At 54.8% G+C, this 20,013-nt stretch overlaps 1 protein-coding gene across 1 annotated transcript; it reads left to right on the plus strand.

The window, feature by feature from the left end:
- Positions 1–318: 318 nt before the first annotated feature.
- RPRML (reprimo like) lies at positions 319–678 on the plus strand. Its single transcript, XM_075559399.1, has one exon. It carries the CDS (start codon positions 319–321, stop codon positions 676–678), a length of 360 nt encoding a protein of 119 aa, XP_075415514.1.
- Positions 679–20,013: the final 19,335 nt, after the last annotated feature.

Genomic DNA, 20,013 nt, shown 5'->3' on the forward strand with positions numbered 1-20,013 from the left:
CCTGGGGCGGCTGCGCTCGCCTGGGGGTCCCCGCCCCCCGGGGACGCGGCAGGGTCGGGGGCGGGGCCTCTGCTAGGGGCGGGGCGGCCGGGAGGACGCGGAGAGCTGCGGGCGACAGCGACGGCGACGCGCGCTCTGCTCCCCGGCTCCTGCTTCCGCGCCGCCTGTTGCTCCCCACTCCGGGGCGCCGCTTCCCGCCGGGTGTCCAGGGGCAGGCGGCCTGAGGGGGCTTCGAGGGCGCGGCCAGCTTCGCCTCCCCCTGCCCGCGCCCGCGCCGACGGTCCCGCCGGGAGCGTCCACCCCGCCGAGAGCCCGGCCATGAACGCGACCTTCCTGAACCACAGCGGCCTGGAGGCGGCGGGCGGCGTGGGCGGCAGCGGGGTCGCCCTGGGGAACCGCAGCCACGGGCTGGCCACGTGGTTGGGCTGCTGCCCCGGGGGCGCGCCGCTGGCCGCCAGTGACGGGGTCCCCGCCGCGCTGGCGCCCGACGAGCGCAGCCTGTGGGTGTCGCGCGTGGCGCAGATCGCCGTGCTCTGCGTGCTGTCGCTCACCGTGGTCTTCGGCGTCTTCTTCCTGGGCTGCAACCTGCTCATCAAGTCCGAGAGCATGATCAACTTTCTGATGCAGGAGCGCCGGCCCTCCAAGGACGTGGGCGCCGCCATCCTGGGGCTCTACTGAGGCTCCAGGGCCCTGGCCCGCGCGGCGGCGGCGGGAGCGACCACAGCAGGACCCCGGCCCCCGGCCCAGCGAGGGTCAAGGCCGCGCTTCGGAGCCCCGGGACTGGAGGCGGCGGCAGCGCGCGAAGGGACTTGGGCGCCGGCTGGGTCCTGCGCGCGCTTCCGCGTGAGGGCTGCACAGGTGGCCGGTGGGGACTCGCCATGGCTTTTTAGCTGAAGTTCGGGGCGGGGTGGGGGCAGTCTGGGGGCTGCGTGTGCTGGGAGCGGGACCCTGGGGGCTGGTCTCGCTCTGGGCCGGGGAGAGTTGCAGATCCCGAGCTGGGGGCTTTGTTGCCCTGGTTTTGCATGGTAAAAGGAACGTCGTAATAAAACTGCAGCCGGTGGCCCTCCGCGGGGCTTCCCAGCCGCGTCTCTGCCAGGGTTGTGTGTGTGTGTGTGTGTGTGTGTGTTGGGTGTGTGGGTGCGAGGGGTGGGCGTGCGGGCGGGCGCTTGAGAGCCCATATTTTGAACTGTTCCGGGAAACCCAGCCCTTGCAGGGAGGCTGCTGGTGGGCAGAGTCGCAGCTCGGAGCCCCGAGGGAAGAGCGGCGGTTTGCTCCCGCTTCGTGGGCACTCTCGCGGGCAGGGTTTGCAGGCCGGTGGCGGCACAGGGTGGGATGGCTGAAACCCACCCGGAAATCTGAGCCTTATTTCGTAAAGGGAGGGGGAAAACTTCTGTGAGTTGAGTCTTCAAAGGGGCAAACAGCCCACGAATACATCAGGACAGAAGACAACTCGCATTCTATTTACGGAGGAGACAGCCTACTTTAAAATTGCAATTATAGGGCAAAAGCCCCGCCCCATCTAGGGGCTGGTTTGGGCCCCTCCTCCTAAGGAGCAGGTGATCCTCCTTTGTGGAGAGCAAGACCCAGGGTGTTAGGCGGGGTGGGGGAGGGGGCGCCGGGAAGAACCGCCCACTGTGAGTTGGCTGTAGCTGTGCCTTACTTCAAGGCCGGGAGAGAGAGTGGGAGGGTGGGGCACTTCCCTCTGTAGACAGGGCTGGCCTCTGCGTGCCCCAAACCATAATGCCAGGGGCACTGGGGCATTTGGTCCATCATCCCCTTTGCCAGTGGGGATGAAAAAGAATAAGAAACTTGGCCGAAGCCTTAACTGGCTTTAGGAACAGAAGAGAAAGGGCTGTGGCTTTGTTACTGGTTTCATGGGGTGGGGGTGGGCGGGCAGAAGGTGGGTCTACTAAACTTCTTTAGTAACTAAAGTGGATGGTCCCTGACCATGAAGGATCTGGAATCGTCCTGGCTCCCTAGCCTTCCTGGGCCATTAAAATCACCACAAAGTGTCCCCATTCCCACTGCTGCTCTAACTCAGACCTGGGCACTTTTGTCCAGCTGGGCACCACAGGCCAGCAAAGGCCAGTGGCTCAGGGCCCCAGCGAGGAGAAGGTGTCATTGATGGTTTGGGAAGAGCATTCCTTGGTGATTTAGGCCACATGGATACTTGGCTTCCTGTAGGACAGGTGGCAATCCCACGGCCTTAAGGGCACCAGTCAGACCGCCCTGCCATCGAGTCGATTCCGACTCAGCCACCTGATAGGGAAGGGCAGAACTCCGGGACTGTCACGCTTAGCAGGAGTAGAAAGGCTCATCTTTTTCCTGAGGAGCAGCCAGTGGTTTCGAACTGTTGGCCTAGCTGTTAGCAACCCAATGTGTAATTCACCACGCCACCAGAGACCGCGTGGTCAGTCCGAGTGACTGGGAGATGTGGCTTCTGGAGGAACAGACTGATTTCTGTCTGCTGGCTGCCTGAATGGTGGAAACATTTCCTCTGATGTCCCGGGTCTGCTGGGAACTGCGACTGGGGGAAGAGGAGGGTTATTCAAGGGTTAAGCTCCCTGAATTGTTGCTGGGAAGGGAAAGCCTTAGTGGGAGAGATGTGCATGATCTTCTCGCTGCTTACAAAGAAGACCACAGTGAGGACACGCGTGTTTGTGTGCGTGCTAACACGTGTGTCTTAGGCCTTCCATCCCATAGCTAGACACCATCGGTGTCCAGACGAGCACACAGAGCACACCCTCCCGGGCACAGGCATTCTAACATAGTCATGAATTCAGGCGAGAGCAAAGGCACAGGCAAACCTCAAGCGTGGAGGAAGGCGGCATGTGCCTTGGGGTGGGAGCAAGAGATCACTTTTGTAGCCCATGTTGGTTTGGTTTTCCCGAAGCTCTAATGTCCTGCAGCGTGTTTACTGAGCAGCCTTATATAAAACGAGGGGGCGGGGTGAGAGCGCTGCATTACATAAGAGTGGATGAGGCATCGTGCTGGGGGAAGGGCCAGACTGGATCAGAATCCTCAGCTTGGAGCATCCTGGTGGAGCTTACAGACGTGCCTCCTTTCTCAGAAGCCTTGCCCCCACCAACCTCCAGGCAGCCAAAGCTCTTCCTTCCCAGTCCACCCAAGACATAAGGCCAACTCTCAGAGGGTCCTGGGCTCAGGACAGAGAAGATCTGACATCCTAGCCTTTGACATCTCATTTCTTCTGCTCCCGTGCTGGGTGGCTTTTGGGAAGTACCTCGGGCCCTCTGTGCCTCAGTTTCCTCATTAAAAACCGGAGCCATACACTCCATAGCTCATGTGACAAGTGCACCAATGTCCAGCACAGTACCCGGCACCCAGTAGATACTCAGGGAAGATAATGACTGTGGGTACTGTTATTTTTGTTTATTTATGGACACTTCTCCCAATCAAACGCAGCATACGAGGGGGATCCAAAACAAGTGGAATGACAAGATCATGGAATTTTCCCATGAACTTTTTGGAAGCCCCCTTGGACATCTCAGCCAGACTTTGTGTGAGGTTCAAGGTTAGCAGAGGATGTAGGGAAAGTTCCGTTTGGGCTGGGTCAGCACAGAGTGAATAAGTGGTTTCAGATGGGGCCTGCAGGCGAGGCCAGCGTGAGCCCCCGGGGGAGGCTCAATTAGAACCCCGAGCCAAGGATGGCAGCGGAGCCAGGCCATTGACTGGCAGCACAGAGGGGATAAAGAGCCCAATCTGATCGTGGTTTCCGCTAAGATTATAGAAGAGTCACGGACACGGAGAGCAACGCCAAACAAGAGGGCAGCCATGGCTTCATGGCAGAGTTCGCATCTGCTGTAAGGGAGACCACGGAGCCCTGGTGGGGTAGTGGTTACGGCTTGGGCTGCGGTCTGCATGTTCGACAGTTCCAAACCACTAGCCGCTCCACAGGAGAAAGACTGGGCTTTTTACTCCCGTGAACACTCACAGTTTTGGAAACGCACAGGCGGTCATGTTGAGTCAGCATGGACTCGATGGCCGTGTGGCAAGGGGAGACCCAGGTTCGAGTCCGGATCCGTGCTCCTCACATCAGAGGAGGTGTGTGTGTTCCAATCCCAGCGGGGCGCCCAGACTGAGACCACGAAGAAAGGCCTGGCGATCTGCTTCCAAACATCATCCAGCGAACACTCCTTGGTCACAGGGAGGGTTGGGGGCCAGCGCAGGATGGACCAGCGTTTCATGCCGTTGTACACGGGGCTGTGGTGAGCTGAGGTAGCTCGGATGGCCAACGACAGCAGTGAAAAGCAGTAGCAACCGCTTTGCCACCTAGAGCTGTTGTGAGGTGCTCTGACCCACAGCGACCCGGGCACATCAGAACGGGACACCGCCCAGTCCTGCGCCGGCCTCACCACGGTTGAAACGAGAGTCACTTCACTCTTTGCCCTGCGCCCTTTCATGGTCAGAGAAAGTTAAGATGGATTTTCTTTTTTAAAAAAAGGTGATCGTAGGACCGGTGCAGATTCGAATGTGTACCATGGTGCTGCTTTTCCTTCGCAGCTCCTCAGGGGGGTGGCTTCCCACGGCCGTAATGAGTGTCCAGGCCACCGCTGTTTTAAGAATGACACTGGTCTCTCTTCTGTATGTGTGACACTTTCTTTAAGCAGTCCCCTCCTGGGGGACACGAGGCTGTTTCCAGGTCCCTGTTCAGGTCCCTGCTTCTCAGGTAGCAGCCATGGAAAGGTTTTAGCTGGGGACCAATGGCAGCTGGTGTCCCCTGCCCCAGCTCCTCTCTGTCTGCTGTCCTGAGCTCTAGCAGGGACTGTCTTCACGCTCCAGGACGAACCTGCAGCGACTGGAAAGGGACCGGAGTGACCCAGATGGGGGAAGGTGGGAAGGACCCAGCAGTCACAGCGTCCACCTGTTAACCAAACACTTTACCGAGATGTGGCCGGCCGTTAACTCTCCCAAGAACTTTCTGCACGAGGAGAGTCCTATGTTACCGATGGGAAGGCTGAAGCTTAGGATTCGGTCCTCGCATGCCTGACTTCAGTGCCTGTGACAGGCCATCACTAGGGGAGCCAAGGGTAAAGTCAGAGTGCAGAGTGAGTAGAGCCAACTAGCCAGCTCCTGGTGACCGGCTCCTCTCTCGCATCCAGACACGAACGAGGTGGGACTGGGGTGAAGTTGCAGCATTCCCAGTATTCCCATGGCTCAGAAACCCTGATCCTCAGAGCAGGCCTGGAAACGCCCAGAGGCGCCCCATCACATTGGCTGACAACTACTCACCATGAGCTTCTCTGAGTTCTTTGTTTTCTCCCACGAAGTCCTGAAGTACTCGTTTTAAGGCATTGATCTGCCAAGCCCGCTCCCCTTGTAACAGAAGAATGGACTTGAGAGCCACCTGCACTTGTCCACTGCCACTGACTCAGTCCTGACTCGGGAGTGACCCCACGACCAACTGCCCGGTGTGCAGTCCTAAGGCCTGCTCACAATCGTTGCCTATCATTGCAGCCACGGTGTTGATCCAGCTGGTGAAATAGAAGAGGGGCTTCCTCTTTTGAGCCAAACTGCTATTTACCAACTTTATCGTCCTTATCTGGGGATTGATACCCCCCCCAATAAATTATTCTAATGTACATGAGACAAAATCTTTGCATCCTCGCTCTGGCCCTGCTTCTTCCAAGACAGATTCTGGCCCTGCTTCTTCCAAGACAGATTTGTTTGATCGTCTCATAGCCCCTGTATATCCAGTACTCTTTCCCAACACCATCATTCAAAGGTTATGATGCATCTTGGGTCTTCCTTCTATCTTGCAAGCGTAGGAGGTAGCTGACGACACTCTGGCTTGGATCAGGTGCACCTTAGTCCTTGTCTTTGCCTTCTAACACTTTAAAGGGTGTCTGCAGTCGATTTGCCCAACGTAATACGTCGTTTGAATCTTAGACATTGTTTCTGTAGGCATCGATGCATTGATGGCCATCTATGATAGCTAATAACACTGTAACCATCAGGAGAGAGCCCCCAGCATTAAAACCTGAAGGCTGTGCAGCTGTCTGGGGTCTCTGGACTCCAGAGAGTAGCTCTGAGTTCTCCGTGGGGCCTCCCTCGCAGCCCACTTACTGTGGAACAGGAGATTCCGAGGCCCAGCTAAGGGAGGAGTAGAACCAACACTTGCCTCAGTGGCTGCCTCATTTCTGGCCACTCTCACCCCAGGACCCACTGCCCCCTCTCTTGTCCAAACCAGTCAGCCTCCCTGCCCTACTTTGAGTGGGCTTCATGGGAGGACAAACAGGATTGAAGCTCTGGCACCAGGACCAGGGAAGAAGCAGCTTTAAAAAATTCTGATGGCTGGGGGGGGGGGGCACTCCAGAACAACTAAATCAGCATCTCTCGGGATGGGGTGGGTAGGGTGGGGTGAAATGGGCATCAGAGTCAGCAGTCTTTCCCAAGGTTCTGTGATACCAGCGGGTGCTAATGACAAGAGAGAGCCCTTGGCATTTCAGCTGTATGTAGTCCCAACTTTTCTGTCTGTGTCATGGAGCCCCTTGTGATAAAGTGGGCAGGGGTGCTGGGCTGGGTGGCAGTTGGAGAGAATGGAAGGCGTTCAGATTTTAAAATTACACAGGATCAGCTGTGTACCCAAGAGAAGATGGGTTCCTTTCTCTGAGCCCCCTTTTTCTCACCGATCTAATGGGGCCATCAAAGGGGCTGACCACCCTTGCTTCTCAGGAGCGTTCTGGCTGTTCTTCTCCCCGGACAGATTTCTTTGTTCTTCTGGCAGTCAAGATTCAGTGTTCTTCATCAACATCATCAATGCCTCTTTGGTCTTCCTTATTTAGCGTCCACCTTCCACATGTATATGAAGTGATTGAAATGACCATGGTGGCTTTGGTCAGGCTCACCTTGGTCCTCCAAGGATCGTCCTTGGTCATTAATACATTAGAAGTCTTTTGCAGGACAGCTGCCCAAATGCAATATGTTGTTCAATTTCCTGACTGCTGCTTCCCTGAAGCTCCAGGCAAAATGAAATCCTGGCCAAATTCAGTCTTCCCCCACTAATCATGATCATGTGTATGGGACCAGTTGTGAGGATTTGGGCTTTCTGTATGTTGAGCTGCAACCGGTAGTGAAGGCTGCGTAAGTCTTCGTGCTGAGCGAATGACATAAGAAGCGAGACTCTATGAGGGAGGATTGGAGGAAGGCTTAGTAACAGTCTGTTGGCGAGCATCCTGGTGACTCCCTGTCCCCATGAAAAAAATGACTCGCCATTGTCTTTGGAAAAACTCTTAAGCTGAATGTTTAGTTGTTGTCTATAAACTCTGAAAGAGAGCTCAAGACGGTGGCCTAGAGCCCTCTGCCAGCCAGATCAACCTCCTAATAAACACCGAGACAGCTGCCCAGAACAATTTGCAGCATTTCTGAAAATAGAAAGGATCTTTCCAGTGGATGAGAAACCACGAGGTCTTCCTGGAAAATGATAGCAGATGAAGGGGGTGTTCACACTCTTCCGGTCAGGGAAACAAGATCTGCAGCGGAAGATGGGAACAGCCCTACCGGTCCCAAAGCAGGGCTGCGATGGACAGATGGCGCTCCCAGGGCATCCTAGAGGTCTTTCAGCCAGAAGAGTCGGCCCCTTCCCTTCTCACTCCAGCACATCCTGCCTATGGACGCAACTCTGATCCCCTTGGTACCCCTCCACGGGCAATACGGAAGATGTAGAGAGGAGACAGTATTTATGCTCCCGGTGGGCCTCAGATGCTCAGGGCCGCCGAGACAGGTGAGGAGGTCTGGGATGGCAGAGGGAGGGCAGAGTTTCCAACGGCCACTCTGGGTCCTCTTCTCTGGGCCCTGGACCCTGATCCCCTCTGGGACCTGCCCTGCAGACGTGGATAATGAAACACTCCCCTTCTTAGAATGTGACTTTATAGGAATTTTTTATGGAATGTACATATGGCCAGGCGCCTGCGTATTTACCAGAAGGGTGAAAAACTCCAATGAATTGCCATGGCGATGAAACCTGGAGCGAGGTTGCCATAGTAACTAAGTTGTTTCTGAAAGATCACATCACCTTGGGGGAGTAGGAAGCTCCTGTCAAGGACTTGGCAGTTCGAGGCCAAGTCACAGACCTTCCCACCGTCTTTGTAGTTGCCTCTGTCTACTTTTCTCCTCTGCCCAACCCCTTGGGGCAGAGGACTGGGATCCTGGAGATCTTGATTCAAGCTCCCACTGAGCCACTCACAAACCCTGGGGTCCAGGTAGCTGAAGAGCCACCCCCGCGGGCTCTGCTACAACTCAGTGACCTTAGACAAGTCACGTCTCTTCGCCTGATTCTGGGCTGGCCACTGTCCTAACGAAGGGACTGGCTTTGCTGTTCTCTAAAGTCCCTGCAGTTCCTTCAGCCCGCACCGGGACGCCGTCTCCCTGGGCAACTGGCTTCGGAGCTGTCCGCGGTACCGAGCGCTCACGTGACTTTAACGTGTGGGCTGCAGAGCACTTTCCAGGGCAGGCTGCGTCTGCTGCAGCTGGAGAGGAGGCTCCCCGGGAGCTGTGAACTTCAGAGAGCCCGGGAGCCCGAATTTGGAGCTTGTCCCTAACCCGACTCTTGTCGTTTGTCCTCGGGTGGGACCTATCGTGCGGACCTGTCTCCCCACGTGTGAGACGGAAATGGGGGCTGGCCGTTTGCCTGGCAGTGGGGGCACGGAGGGCCCATAGGGTCTTAGCCATGCCCCACTGGCCCGGAAACTCAGGCTTCTCTGGTGGGGACTGTGGGCGGGAACAAGACATGCTCCCTCGTCAGGAGCATGTGTTTTTCTGTCTGGAAGAAGCAGCAGGCTGTGAGCAGATGTAGCATTTACATTTTCTCAAACGACAACTGAACGCTGCAGATGATCAGTGCCTGTGATGAAATGTGTCAAAACTATTATAAAATCTCCAGCTTATATCATCGGCCTACTTAGCTGATCATCTTTTCAGACTCCGCCACACTCCTCAGTGGCACAGGATGACAAGACCAGGGAGGGAAAGCTCAAAGGGAGTGCACCCTAGGAGGCAAACGGCCCTCGGAGACTCACTCTGGAACATCTTGTCTCTGTCATCCAGAATTCTCCCACTGGGCTGCACAATGCCATGGTTGGGCGTGTGGAACCCATGATCAAGAAACCTAGTCGCAGCATCTGTTTCTGCTCCTTATTAGCCGTGTGACCTTCTCTCCAACCTTCAGCTTCTTCCTTTGAACACGGGGGTGAATGATACCATGTGCCTCTTCGTATGTTTTTTGGTCGTTATCATGCTTAGGTTTTATTATTGACTGCCCTCAACAGTCAGACATGTGTGAAGGTACCTCTTAGTATTGTTGAAAGGATTAAATAGCATCATGATTAGCAAGTACATGATCTGCCACACACGGAAGGCGATTGATTTGGTTATCTGTCGGTGCACAACACACGACCTCAAAACGTTCTGGTTAAAACAACCCCATTTTATGATCTCTGAGGATCCCGTGGGTTGACCGGGCTCAGCTGGGCAGTTCTTCGTCACGTGACATTAGCTGGGGCTGCAGCCATCTCAGGGTCAACCAGCGGAGGTGACCAAGCTGGATCGTGGATAACGATCTCCTAGTAGTCTCCATCCTCCAGGTGCTTCTCCACCTGGAAGGTGATCGCAAGCAGAGCAGTCGACCTTGTTTCCCGCCCCAAAGCAGAAGTTTCCAGGCCTTACAACGCTTAGTTCTAGAACTGGAATATATTCTCTATGTGTGAAATCGTATTTATCAAAGCAAGTCATAGGCCTGTCTGCTTCAATGTGGGAGGCATTGTGTATTTGGGAGGCCTAATTTATTGGGGGAAGTGCGTATTTGGGAAGCCTAGTTTATTGGGGGAAGTGAACATCTTTGAAAACCAACTGGCTTTTATTTTGAAATTCCAAGTATGTTTCACTCCCTTATCCCTTTTTAAAAGAAATATCTCTAATAAGCTGGCACAGAGGTACTGAGCCGAATCAATTCGACGTGGCTCTGCTGCTACTCGTAAAGGTCGCCACTGGCCGTTTTCTTTCGCAAGTAGCCACCAGGCCCTCCTTCCAAGGCTGTCTTAGTCTGGAACCTTGGCTGAAATATATTCACCACATGGGCATCCTTGCTGGGAGTTAAATATCGGTGGCATCCTTCCAGCACCCCGAAAACACACAAGCCACCACAGTAAGATAAACTGACAGATGAATGGCCGTACACAAGGTCACTGTGGGTCAGAACCAGCCCGATGGCATCCAACTCCAGCAAAACAAAGACATTCACTTGGAGTCACTGGGGCCGTCGCCTCAGAGCGGAGCTTCTGTTCCTTCCAAATCAATCCACAGGCCGGGGGCGGGGCGTGCTGGCCCAGGTAGACTAGAGAAACAAATTCATAGACACTCATATGTGTGTAAGAGAGAGGTTTATTTACAAGAGCAATTAAACATTGAGAAAACATCCCAGCCCAGTCCAGATCAAGTCCATAAGTCCGATATTAGCCCAAATGTCTGATACCAATCTATAAAGTCCTCTTCAGTCTCATGAAACACATGCAATGATGCCAAATGCAGGAGGACCACAGGCCAGTAGGTTGGAAGTCTTGTGGATCCAGTGGCGTTGTAAGCATCTCAGCACTGACAGGGGTCTCTATGTGACTTCTCTGGCTCCAGAGGTCTGGTTGCATCAGGGTAGGTCCATGTGACTTCTCCAGCTCCCAGGGCATAACACCATGTGTCTTGTCAGTAGAGCATCTCTCAGGGAGGGAGCAGAGAGAAGTGTCTTCTGCCTCAAAGGAGGAAAACCCAGGAGCTCCCAGAATTCTCAGGAGAAGGTCATGCCCACATAGAGGCCTCATAGGCTATGATCCAATTGACAGACTTGACTCCACTCCTTCACTCTTAATCCTCTCAAGTCCCAAATTGACGCCAGATTATGTAACTATCAAATAAAAGGGGCACAGTGGGGAGGACACCAGTTTTCTTTGGGCCCATCTTCTCATGGTGTGTCATTTCTTTAGTTTGTTCCTTCCAAGGCTCCTGTGCGGTTCTAGTTTCGGCATGAATCACATGACTGGGTTCTGTAAAGGCCTGATTGGTTACTGCTGAGTTTCATCTGTGTTCCATTACTGTGCTCACTGTTTGTGTGGACTTGTCTCGGCCGTCTTACTTAATGTTGCATTTTTATCATCTTTTTATTTGCTTCTTTCGTGCTTTCTACTTCTCTGGAAGTCATACGTTTTCTGTTTTCAGTCGTTATTCCTCAATTTCTAGTGACATTCTTGACAAAGCAGTTAAAAATGAATCAATATCTGTAGCTTCATCTTTTTAAAAAATCACTTTACTAGGGGCTCGTATAGCTCTTTTCATAATCCATCCATCCGTCATGTCAAGCACATTGGTACACAGGTTTCCATCATCATGTTCAAAAGATTGTCTTACAACTTTAAGGACTTCAAATGTTTAAACCCCAATTACGTCTTCCGTCTACCAAGTTATTTTTGTCTAGGATTTTATTCCAACATTTTTTCCCAACGCTCCCAAATTAGTCATTATAAATAAATCTTTGTTGTTGCGGTAAATGTGCTTACAGTTCTGAGGTGGGGCGGATGCTCGGGGTCTTTCGATCGCAGACACAGCCACGCTACAGGGCAACCCTGGAGTCTCAGGAAACCTCCCTGTGCTGAGTGAAGTCAAGCCCTCCCACCCTCGTCCCTTGATCTCCCCCAAGGGGCCTTCTTTTCTAGACTCTCAGGTCACAAGACGCGTCTGATTGGCAGCCTGCTCCTCTTACTTAGCTGAATTCCGTGCAAGTTCACCCTGTTGCTGCTGCCCGTGCCCCTGGCTTCCCTCTTCCTGCCAGGTAGCTTCCACCCTGTGACGGTTTTCCCCATTTATTTATTTTGTTTTAATCTATCTCCAGCCGAAGGCCATTTGTGTGGTACCCAGGGTTAGGGAATCATAAAGGAAGGCATTGTCAATATTCATAAGCCGCCCGTTTTTACTAAAGGCCGTTCCTCCTGGTCTGTGAAGACTTACGAGTGGGATTGCCGGCTCATCTAGCAAGTGTGTTCAACTCAAGACCCCACTCGTCTGGCTTCCACAGCAGACGCTCCGTTTCCCACCCTCACCCGCCATGGTGCCCCCCCTCCCTCCTCCCTGAAAAGGGTCCTGTTCAGGTCTCAAAGGATTTGTTTTATTCCTCTTTAATGAATTAATTTTACATGGTTCTCATCTTGGGTTTCTTTTTTCTTTTAAAAAACCATTTTATTGGGGGCTCTTACAACTCTTCTAACAATCCATATATCCACACTTGTACATTCGTTGCCATCATCATTTTCAAAGTATTTCCTTGGTATTAGCTCCTCTTTTTTTCCCTCCCTCCCCACTCCCACCTGCGGAATGCTTGATCATTTAGAAATCATGTTTATTTTCGTCTTTGCACCGCCCACTGTCTCCCTCCCCCCACGTCGGTCTTCAACGTTTCGCGATGTTCGTTGAAGAGCCTGACAGACGTAGGGCGTGGGAGCAGTGGGTCCTCTGCTAAGTGACCATGCTGAGCGCCTTTTCACGGGCCTGCTTGCCACCCAGACAGCTCCTTTGGTGAAGTCTCTGTTAAACATAGATCGGTTGTTTTTCAAACCAGGTTGTTTTCTTATGGTTGGGTCTGGCTCATTCTTGGCATCCTTTAAATACAAGTCCTCTGGCAGCTGTGTGGACCGGTTGACCTGCGCTGGGGTGGTGAGCTCGGGTCCCTGGCGAGCCCAGCCAGCCACCCTTTGCCCTGCTCTCTCGCTTCCTGCTCAGCCTAGAAAGGGAGTCAGTGACCTGCTTGGGGAGATTGGCTTCTGAGACACCTGCACGCCCACCCAGGTCCGGAGGGCTTTCCACCGCTGGGGAAACAGAGAGAGAAGGAAGAGTTCTGGAGGGGTGGGAATCGAGAACCTGGGATGGGAAATGTGCCTAAGAAACGCTCCCACTCAGTCCCTTCTAACCTTAACTCGGTGTGAGGGGGTGGCTAAGAAAAGTGGCACTTTAACAAAGCCGCTGAATTGCATGTTGCTAAGTCAAAGGAGGATAAGGGAGGTGGCTGCCCACGTAGGACTCCAGCTACATGACATCCCGAGAAAAGCTCAACTTTAGACCAGCGGCTCACAACCTGCGGGTCCCAACCCCTTTGGGGGCGTCGAACGACCCTTTCACAGGGGTCGCCCGATTCATCACAGTAGCAACATGACAGTGAGTGATGAAATAGCAACGAGAATAATTTTAGGGTTGGGGGTCACCACCCCATGAGGAACTGGATGAAAGGGTCGCGGCTTTAGGAAGGCGGAGAACCGCTGCTCTAGACACAGTGAAATGATCACCGGTTGCCGGGCTTCGGGCAGGGGAAGAGGGGTCCCTGGGGGAGCCAGGGCATTCCCAAGGCACCGACACGCTCTGTCCCAGGCTGTCATGGTGGGCACGGCACAGGGCTGTGCAACACTGAGAGGGCCCTCGAGTTTTCAGTGGCAGCCCTGTGGAGCGTGGCCACGCAGCCTCGATTTTTTGACTTTGGTCACAGCGTTTCCCATCCCCTTTGCTGCCTCCTGCGGTTCTGTCATAGCTCCAGATGGCCTGGACATTTCCCTGCGGGGGAAACAGAGGGGTCACACAGCCAATCTGAGAGGGGAGGAGGCTGGGGCTGTTCTCTTGAACCCTCGGCTCACAGGCAGCCGCAAGTTTCCTGGAGGAGGCTCGGGCAGCCCAGCAAACAGAGGCCGGCCTCTTCCCCTGCCCCAAGCCCTCTGGCGGCCAGGTGACTGCTCCGTGTGGGAAGCTGACTCCCAGGGGGCCAGGCCTCACCACCCACGGGCTGAGGCAGGCTCCAGGATACCCTGGCCTGTGCCCACAGCACTTCCTTCAAGTTGAAGAAGAAGCGGAAGCCAGGCTCTGAGCCTCCACAACTCTGTTCCCACCCCCGGCTCGTCTTTGCTGGCTCCTGCTGCTGCGACTCTCAGGAGTGGGTTTGTGGGGAATCGTTGCCATGGAAACTCTCGAGTTCTTGTGAAGCCCTATTCCAGCTTTCTCCTTATTTGGTGTGTGGTGTGGACGCCCCTTCAGTGTAGATGTGGAAGCCGCTTTCCCCTGTCTTCTCCATGAAGGTCGGCCCATGCCAACGTCCTGTGAGGGCCCTTGGCCAGCCACTGCCAACGGAAAGAAGTGCCTGACTAGCTGAGGACAAGGAGGGCGCTTTCCACTGGTTATGGGTGAGGAGGCTACAAGTTCATGACATTTGGCAACAACTGACCCCCCCCCCACCAAGATAGCCCAGACTCAATGGCACTCTGTCCCTTGAGGGAGCACTGAGCTGGGGCTCCCCGAGCCTCCTTCCAAGGCTGTGCACACAGTTCTGCCAAGATGTGCAGCCCATCTCCAGACTGAGGGGCACTCACCCAGACCCGCCACTCCGCCCTGCGTCCGGACCATCACCACACCGGTCCCTTTGGCAGAACCCCAGGTTAGGGGGTCCCTCCCAAGTAGACCCGTTGTCTTTCTTTTGATCAGTCTCTCTGCTGTCCGAAAGCTGGGACATCTCCCCACCACTCTTTCTACCAAAGCCCGTCGCCACCAGCTCTCTAGGACTGCCACCAGCTCCTTCCTCGCTCACCAAGCACACCGGCCCTCCGGGGCCTCCCCTTGGCCTCTGGCTCTGTGCTCCCTGGATTTCTGATGCAGCTCTCTGCAGGCAGCTCCCCCATCTCCCACCCGCTGCCCTGGCTAAGACTGGCACGCCTTCAAGACTCAATGTGGGCATCTGACTGCACCAGCTGCTCATTGGTTTGCGGCTCCTACTGAAGAGGCTCTAGGCTGGGAGCAGAGAGGGGATGAAGCTAGAGCCAGCAGAGTAAGAAAAGCAGGGCTCTGGGGTCCCCCGCCCGCTGTCACTGCTGCCGGCAAGGCCAGCTGTTCCAGGAGCTCCAACAGGAGCTCTCAGCTACCAAACCAAAAGCTGCCCCCTTGACATCTACTCAAATGTGACAAGCTGCCCGGTGATGGGATTCCTCATGACATGCCTATAAAGGAAGAGCAAGAGGGAAAGCCAAGAGCCAACGCTGGCCCAAGGTGGGTGGAGCTCTAGGGCCTCCCTGGAGCTGAGTTGGTGATGAACAGGTCCTGAGCAGATTCATTTTCTTCTTGGGAGTCACGGTCAGAGCTGAGCCTGGCTCATGGTGACCTTGTGCGCCATCTTCCCGATTGGTGGTGGTGGTGGGGGGGGGGTTTGAGGTCATTTCCGTGGCAGTAGTGTCATGACATTTGAGGGGGGGTTCAGCTGGGGTTGGCTGACCCGCTTTTTTCTTTTTTAAATTTAATAAATCTTTTTATTGGGGCTCAAACAACTCATCACAATCCATACATACATCAATTGAGTGAAGCACCCTTATACATTCGTTGCCCTCGTCATTCTCAAAATTCGCCTTCCACTTAGGTTCCTGGAATCAGCTTGTTTTCCTTTTGACCCGCTTTTTTCTGCCATTGATTTTTCCCCCCTGATGACAGGCCCCAAGGCAGAGAGCCAGCCTCCCCACCCATGCTTCTACGGAGCCTTCTGGCCGTGTTTCTTCTCTGACTGATGTGTTCTTGTGTTTTTTGAGTTACCGACCTAATCTTCCTGGAAGGTTAAGCCAGACTCCTTTTATAGCCACTCACCGTTTCTTTTTCTTCTCTCACCCCCAGTTCGACATAGTTGGGGTGCAGGTCATCCTTTGTTTCTCTTCTGCTGAGGGTCCATGAGGCATGGAGAGACGGTTTGTGATCATGCTGTTCCTACCCACGTGACCGGGAGAGGGGCTCGTCCCTGCTCGCGGGAAGTTCCTAGTCTGAGGTGAAGGCATGAGACACACTTAACTGTACTCACACGACACATCTAGCCAAGTACCTCTGGACCAAGGCGGTAACAATAGGAAACCATCCCGATGGTGGGACGGATGCTGCTGCCAGGATTGGGGCTGGAAGGTTTCTTGGAGCCAGTAAATGCTGGTGAGAGAAGGGGCTCCGTGCCACTCACCGCTGGGCCTGAGACAGCACGGGGGACTGATGAGCTGTCCCAATGGGGAGTCTAGTTCAGGAACAAAGTCCTTTCAAAGTCGTCCTTGCCTCTGGTTGAGTAGAAGGATGCTTTGTGCTCAAAGGCTTTTTGAATGCCTGTTTATTGTCTTCTGCGCCCAGGATCTCCTAGACAGGTGACTGGGCTGGGGAGCAGGAAGAGCCTAACTGGTCCCAAGGAGGGTTTCACTCAGGACTCTTTCACTGCGAGAGACAGAATCCAAGGAAAACCTGCCTAAGAAGAAGGGGAATGAATTGGTTCCCCATATTGGGAAGTCTTGAGGTGGAGACTGCCTTTAGGTGTGGCTTAGTCAAGGGGCTGGCTTATCCACGTGATCGTGGTGTTCTCTCTCTCTCTCTCTCTCTCTCTCTCTCTCTCTCACACACACACACACACACACCATCTCTTGGCAATGTCACTCTCAGAGAGGTTCTCCATGTAACTGGGGAAAATGCTGGACCCCACAGAAGAAGTGGTCAGTTGGCATTGAGTCTAGAAGGGCATGCCAATTGAGAGTCTTTCTTTGGAAACCCTCTCCCAGAAGTCCCTCTTATGGATTGCCCGCATCTTATTGGCCAGACTGGGTGACATGATCCCCGCTGGTTACAAGAAAGTCGGAGGGGGTGAGCCTTTGTAAGTGGGCTTCCTGACAGACCAATGAACTTGGGGTTCCATTAGTACGACACAAGGGTAGAATGACAATTTCATCAACTCGTCAGCAGTGTTGAAAGCGATCCCTGGGAAGACTCTGAGTGGCTCTGCATGGTCATGGCCAATCTCTATGGCCCATTGATAGAGTCCCTTGATTGGCACTTATCCCTGTGAGAGGTGGCAGCCCTACCTGAATCCCATGAGATGGGCTTTCCATGGGAAGATTAGATATTACCAGCACAAAAGGGCTTGTAGTCTAAAGAGGGGGTGCTGGGCAGACGAACCACAGACGTCTACTACAGGAACTGCCCAGTACAGGGGAAAGACACCGACATACAGCGTGGGGGGGGGGAAGGGGGGGAAGGAGCTTCCAGAACTCCCCCTCTCCCTGATGCAATACCCATACACGAATCAACTATCGCTACACTGTAGGTGCCAGAAAGACGGTCTGAAGAGGAATTCGCTCCTGCTGGGAGTGGATGTGGAGCTGGGGCGTGAAGGTTAGTGCCTGGAGAGAGAAACAGAGGCCAAAGCCCAGAGGCAAAAAGCAGCAGAGTGAGGGGCTGGGCGGGTGGGAGAGGGAGGGAAGATGGGCCAACACATCCCCGTTTTCCCTCCCAGTGGGGCCGGGGAGGTCCAGGCAGCTGGGAGCTTCCTTTCCCTTGGGATCAGCAGCTGGCTTGGGGTGGAGGGGCAAGAAGCAGCCAGTTGAAGCAAGTTTCTAATCCAAGTGAGAACTGAGGGCCAACATGTTGCAGGGTGCTGTCTGTCAGTCGGCTCCAACCCACAGCGACCCATGAACAACAGACATCCCGTGTGGGCCTTGCTAGATCGGAGCTCACTGTTACAGCAAGCAGCTACATTGTTTCACATTCCTGTAGAAGCCAGCCACGCTCTTCTGTGTGGGGGTCCTCTATGCAGATCGAAGCGAGCTGACACTCGGGTCCAGGCCTGGCGGCGTAGGGGTTACACAGGTCAGCATTTTAAAATCATCAGCGGCACGGCAGGAGAGAGATGCAGCTCCTGTGAGAATTTAGTCTGGAAACCCACGGGGCAGGTCGACTCTATCCCACAGGGTGGCTGTGAGTCGGAATTGACCTGATGGCAGTGAGGGATGGTCTATGAACTGCGCACCCGCATTCTGAAAGTACGAGATACTGTGAGAACGACCAAAATATGTCAGAGACATGAAGGGGACACGCACTTTTGGGGAAACAGTGCCTGTAAACTTGCCCAAGTCAGGCTTGCTGCAAACCTTCAAGTTGTTTTACAACACACACACACACACACATACACACACACACACACACACACATGTGCGTGCAGTATCTGTGAGGTGCAATAAAGCAAGGTGTCCTGTATGGGACTTTCAAGGTCATGCTTGTTAGCAGGGCCCTCCCAGGCAGCCCACTGGCCACAACTTACTCACCGGAAACCTGGGAGCTGGCGCTGGTGGCTGAGATAGCAGGGTGAGGGGCCCAGGCTCAGCCAGCCAGGTTGGAAATCTTGAAGGACGGAAATGATGGATAAGGAGCTTGCGGTTGCCATGGGAACTGACTCTGGGTGGATGAGACATGGTCAGATGGGTAACCCGTGGGGAAGATGCCACCCACCACTGCTTCACCTGCACCTGTGGATCCCAATGTCCCAGCCACGTGCAGGGCCCTGTGCACCCCATCTGCCTGCCTCCTATGGGGGGAACCTCACAGCCTGCAAGGTTCATGCTGGATCATGTTAACATATGGTGTGGGGGGCAGGGGGCGGGAAGCACGGCAGGCTGGGAAGACATCGCCAAAGCACCAGAACCTTTGACACATGCCTGCCAAGGAGCCAGTACAGGGTCAGGCTGAAGGCCACCACCAAGGCCTTAGGGTGGTGGCCTGGTCAGAATGTCCACAGGCAGTAGGGTGAGATAACAGAAGAGCAGTCTGGGAGGGGCCCTCCACTCTGAGCCCAGAGGGCTGACCCTTGGCAGCTGCCCGCCCAGCAGCTCAGGCCCGGTGCCCACTATTCTGGGCTCCTCTCAGGCTACTGTGGAGGGGCCCAGCCAGCAGGATGCAGGGGCAGCGATGCTGTCCTGTCCCCCCACCAATTGCCTTGACATGATCCTGACTGCCCCCCAGCTGCCCTGGCATGATCCTGTTCCCCCACTTGCTGCCCTGGCATGATACTGACCCCCCCCAGCTGCCCTGGCAGGATCCTGCCCCCCCCTCACTGTCCTGGCGTGATCCCGTCCCCCCACCCCCAGCAGCTGCCCTGGAGTGATCCCAGAGAAGTGAGACTGCTACCCGTTGCAGTGACTCCTCGATTGCCAAGAGGTGCTATGCTAATTGGGCCTTTCCTGGGACACGTGTGAAGGAAAAAGCAATTTGCTGAATGGGCTCATGGGGACTCAATTCCCTCTGCAGCCAGCCCCCAGCAGCTGGCCAGCCTAAGAGGGGCAGCTCCACAGTTGGGAGGGAAGCTGTCCAACCTCAAAGGGCGGTGCTAATAGTCCCCACTTCTGCAACATCCCCCCCCCCCCCAGACTGCAAAGCCTCCTGGCCGACCCACCCAGTGCTTCCCAGCTTCCCACAGCCCACCCCAACCCCAACCCCGGCCAGCAGAGAGCTGAGCCCTCTCGAAGCAGCTCCTCCCCCCAAAAGCAGACAGCTCACAAAAACCAACCGGCACAGTCCGACCTGCCTATCCTTTCTCCTCCTCCTCCTCCAAGAAGCCTCCCTGACCACACCTGCCCCCTGGTCCAGAGTTGTTTCTGGCCCACTTGCTTGGCACCCCGTTGCTACCTCCTGGCAGTTCTCACCATGATTCAATTGACTTTTGATGCCAGAAACTAGGCCTGGGTTGTGATTTGCACCCCCTGGGTTGTGATTTGCACCCCCTGGGTTGTGATTTGCACATCCAGGCCTCCTACATCTTTCATTTCTGCTGTCCCCTCCCAAATGGTGACTCCCGAGATATCATCACCCCCTCTCTTCCTTATGCCCTGACCTCCCTCTGGACTTCGGCTCAGGGTCCACCTCCCCGGGGCCTCCGGGCTGCGCTTGGACAGTTTCCTGGAGAAATCACCATGGAAATGGAATCGATGCCCACTGCAGGCCTCAGCCCAGGGCGTGGACAGCACCCAGGACCATGACTTCTGATACAGCACCTGCGGGGGCCTAGGGGCAGAGACGTGCCATGGGCCCAGGAAACTTTGAGCAGTCACGGGGTTTGGATGAAGAATGGGGAGTTCATTGGTGGGCCGGGGAGAGGAGAGGAGGGGAGAAGTCGCCTTCTCACAGCCCCTGCCTGCCTGTCTCTGGTGG

This window comes from Tenrec ecaudatus, chromosome 10, assembly GCF_050624435.1.
Source record: "Tenrec ecaudatus isolate mTenEca1 chromosome 10, mTenEca1.hap1, whole genome shotgun sequence".
NCBI classification, from domain to species: domain Eukaryota; kingdom Metazoa; phylum Chordata; class Mammalia; order Afrosoricida; family Tenrecidae; genus Tenrec; species Tenrec ecaudatus.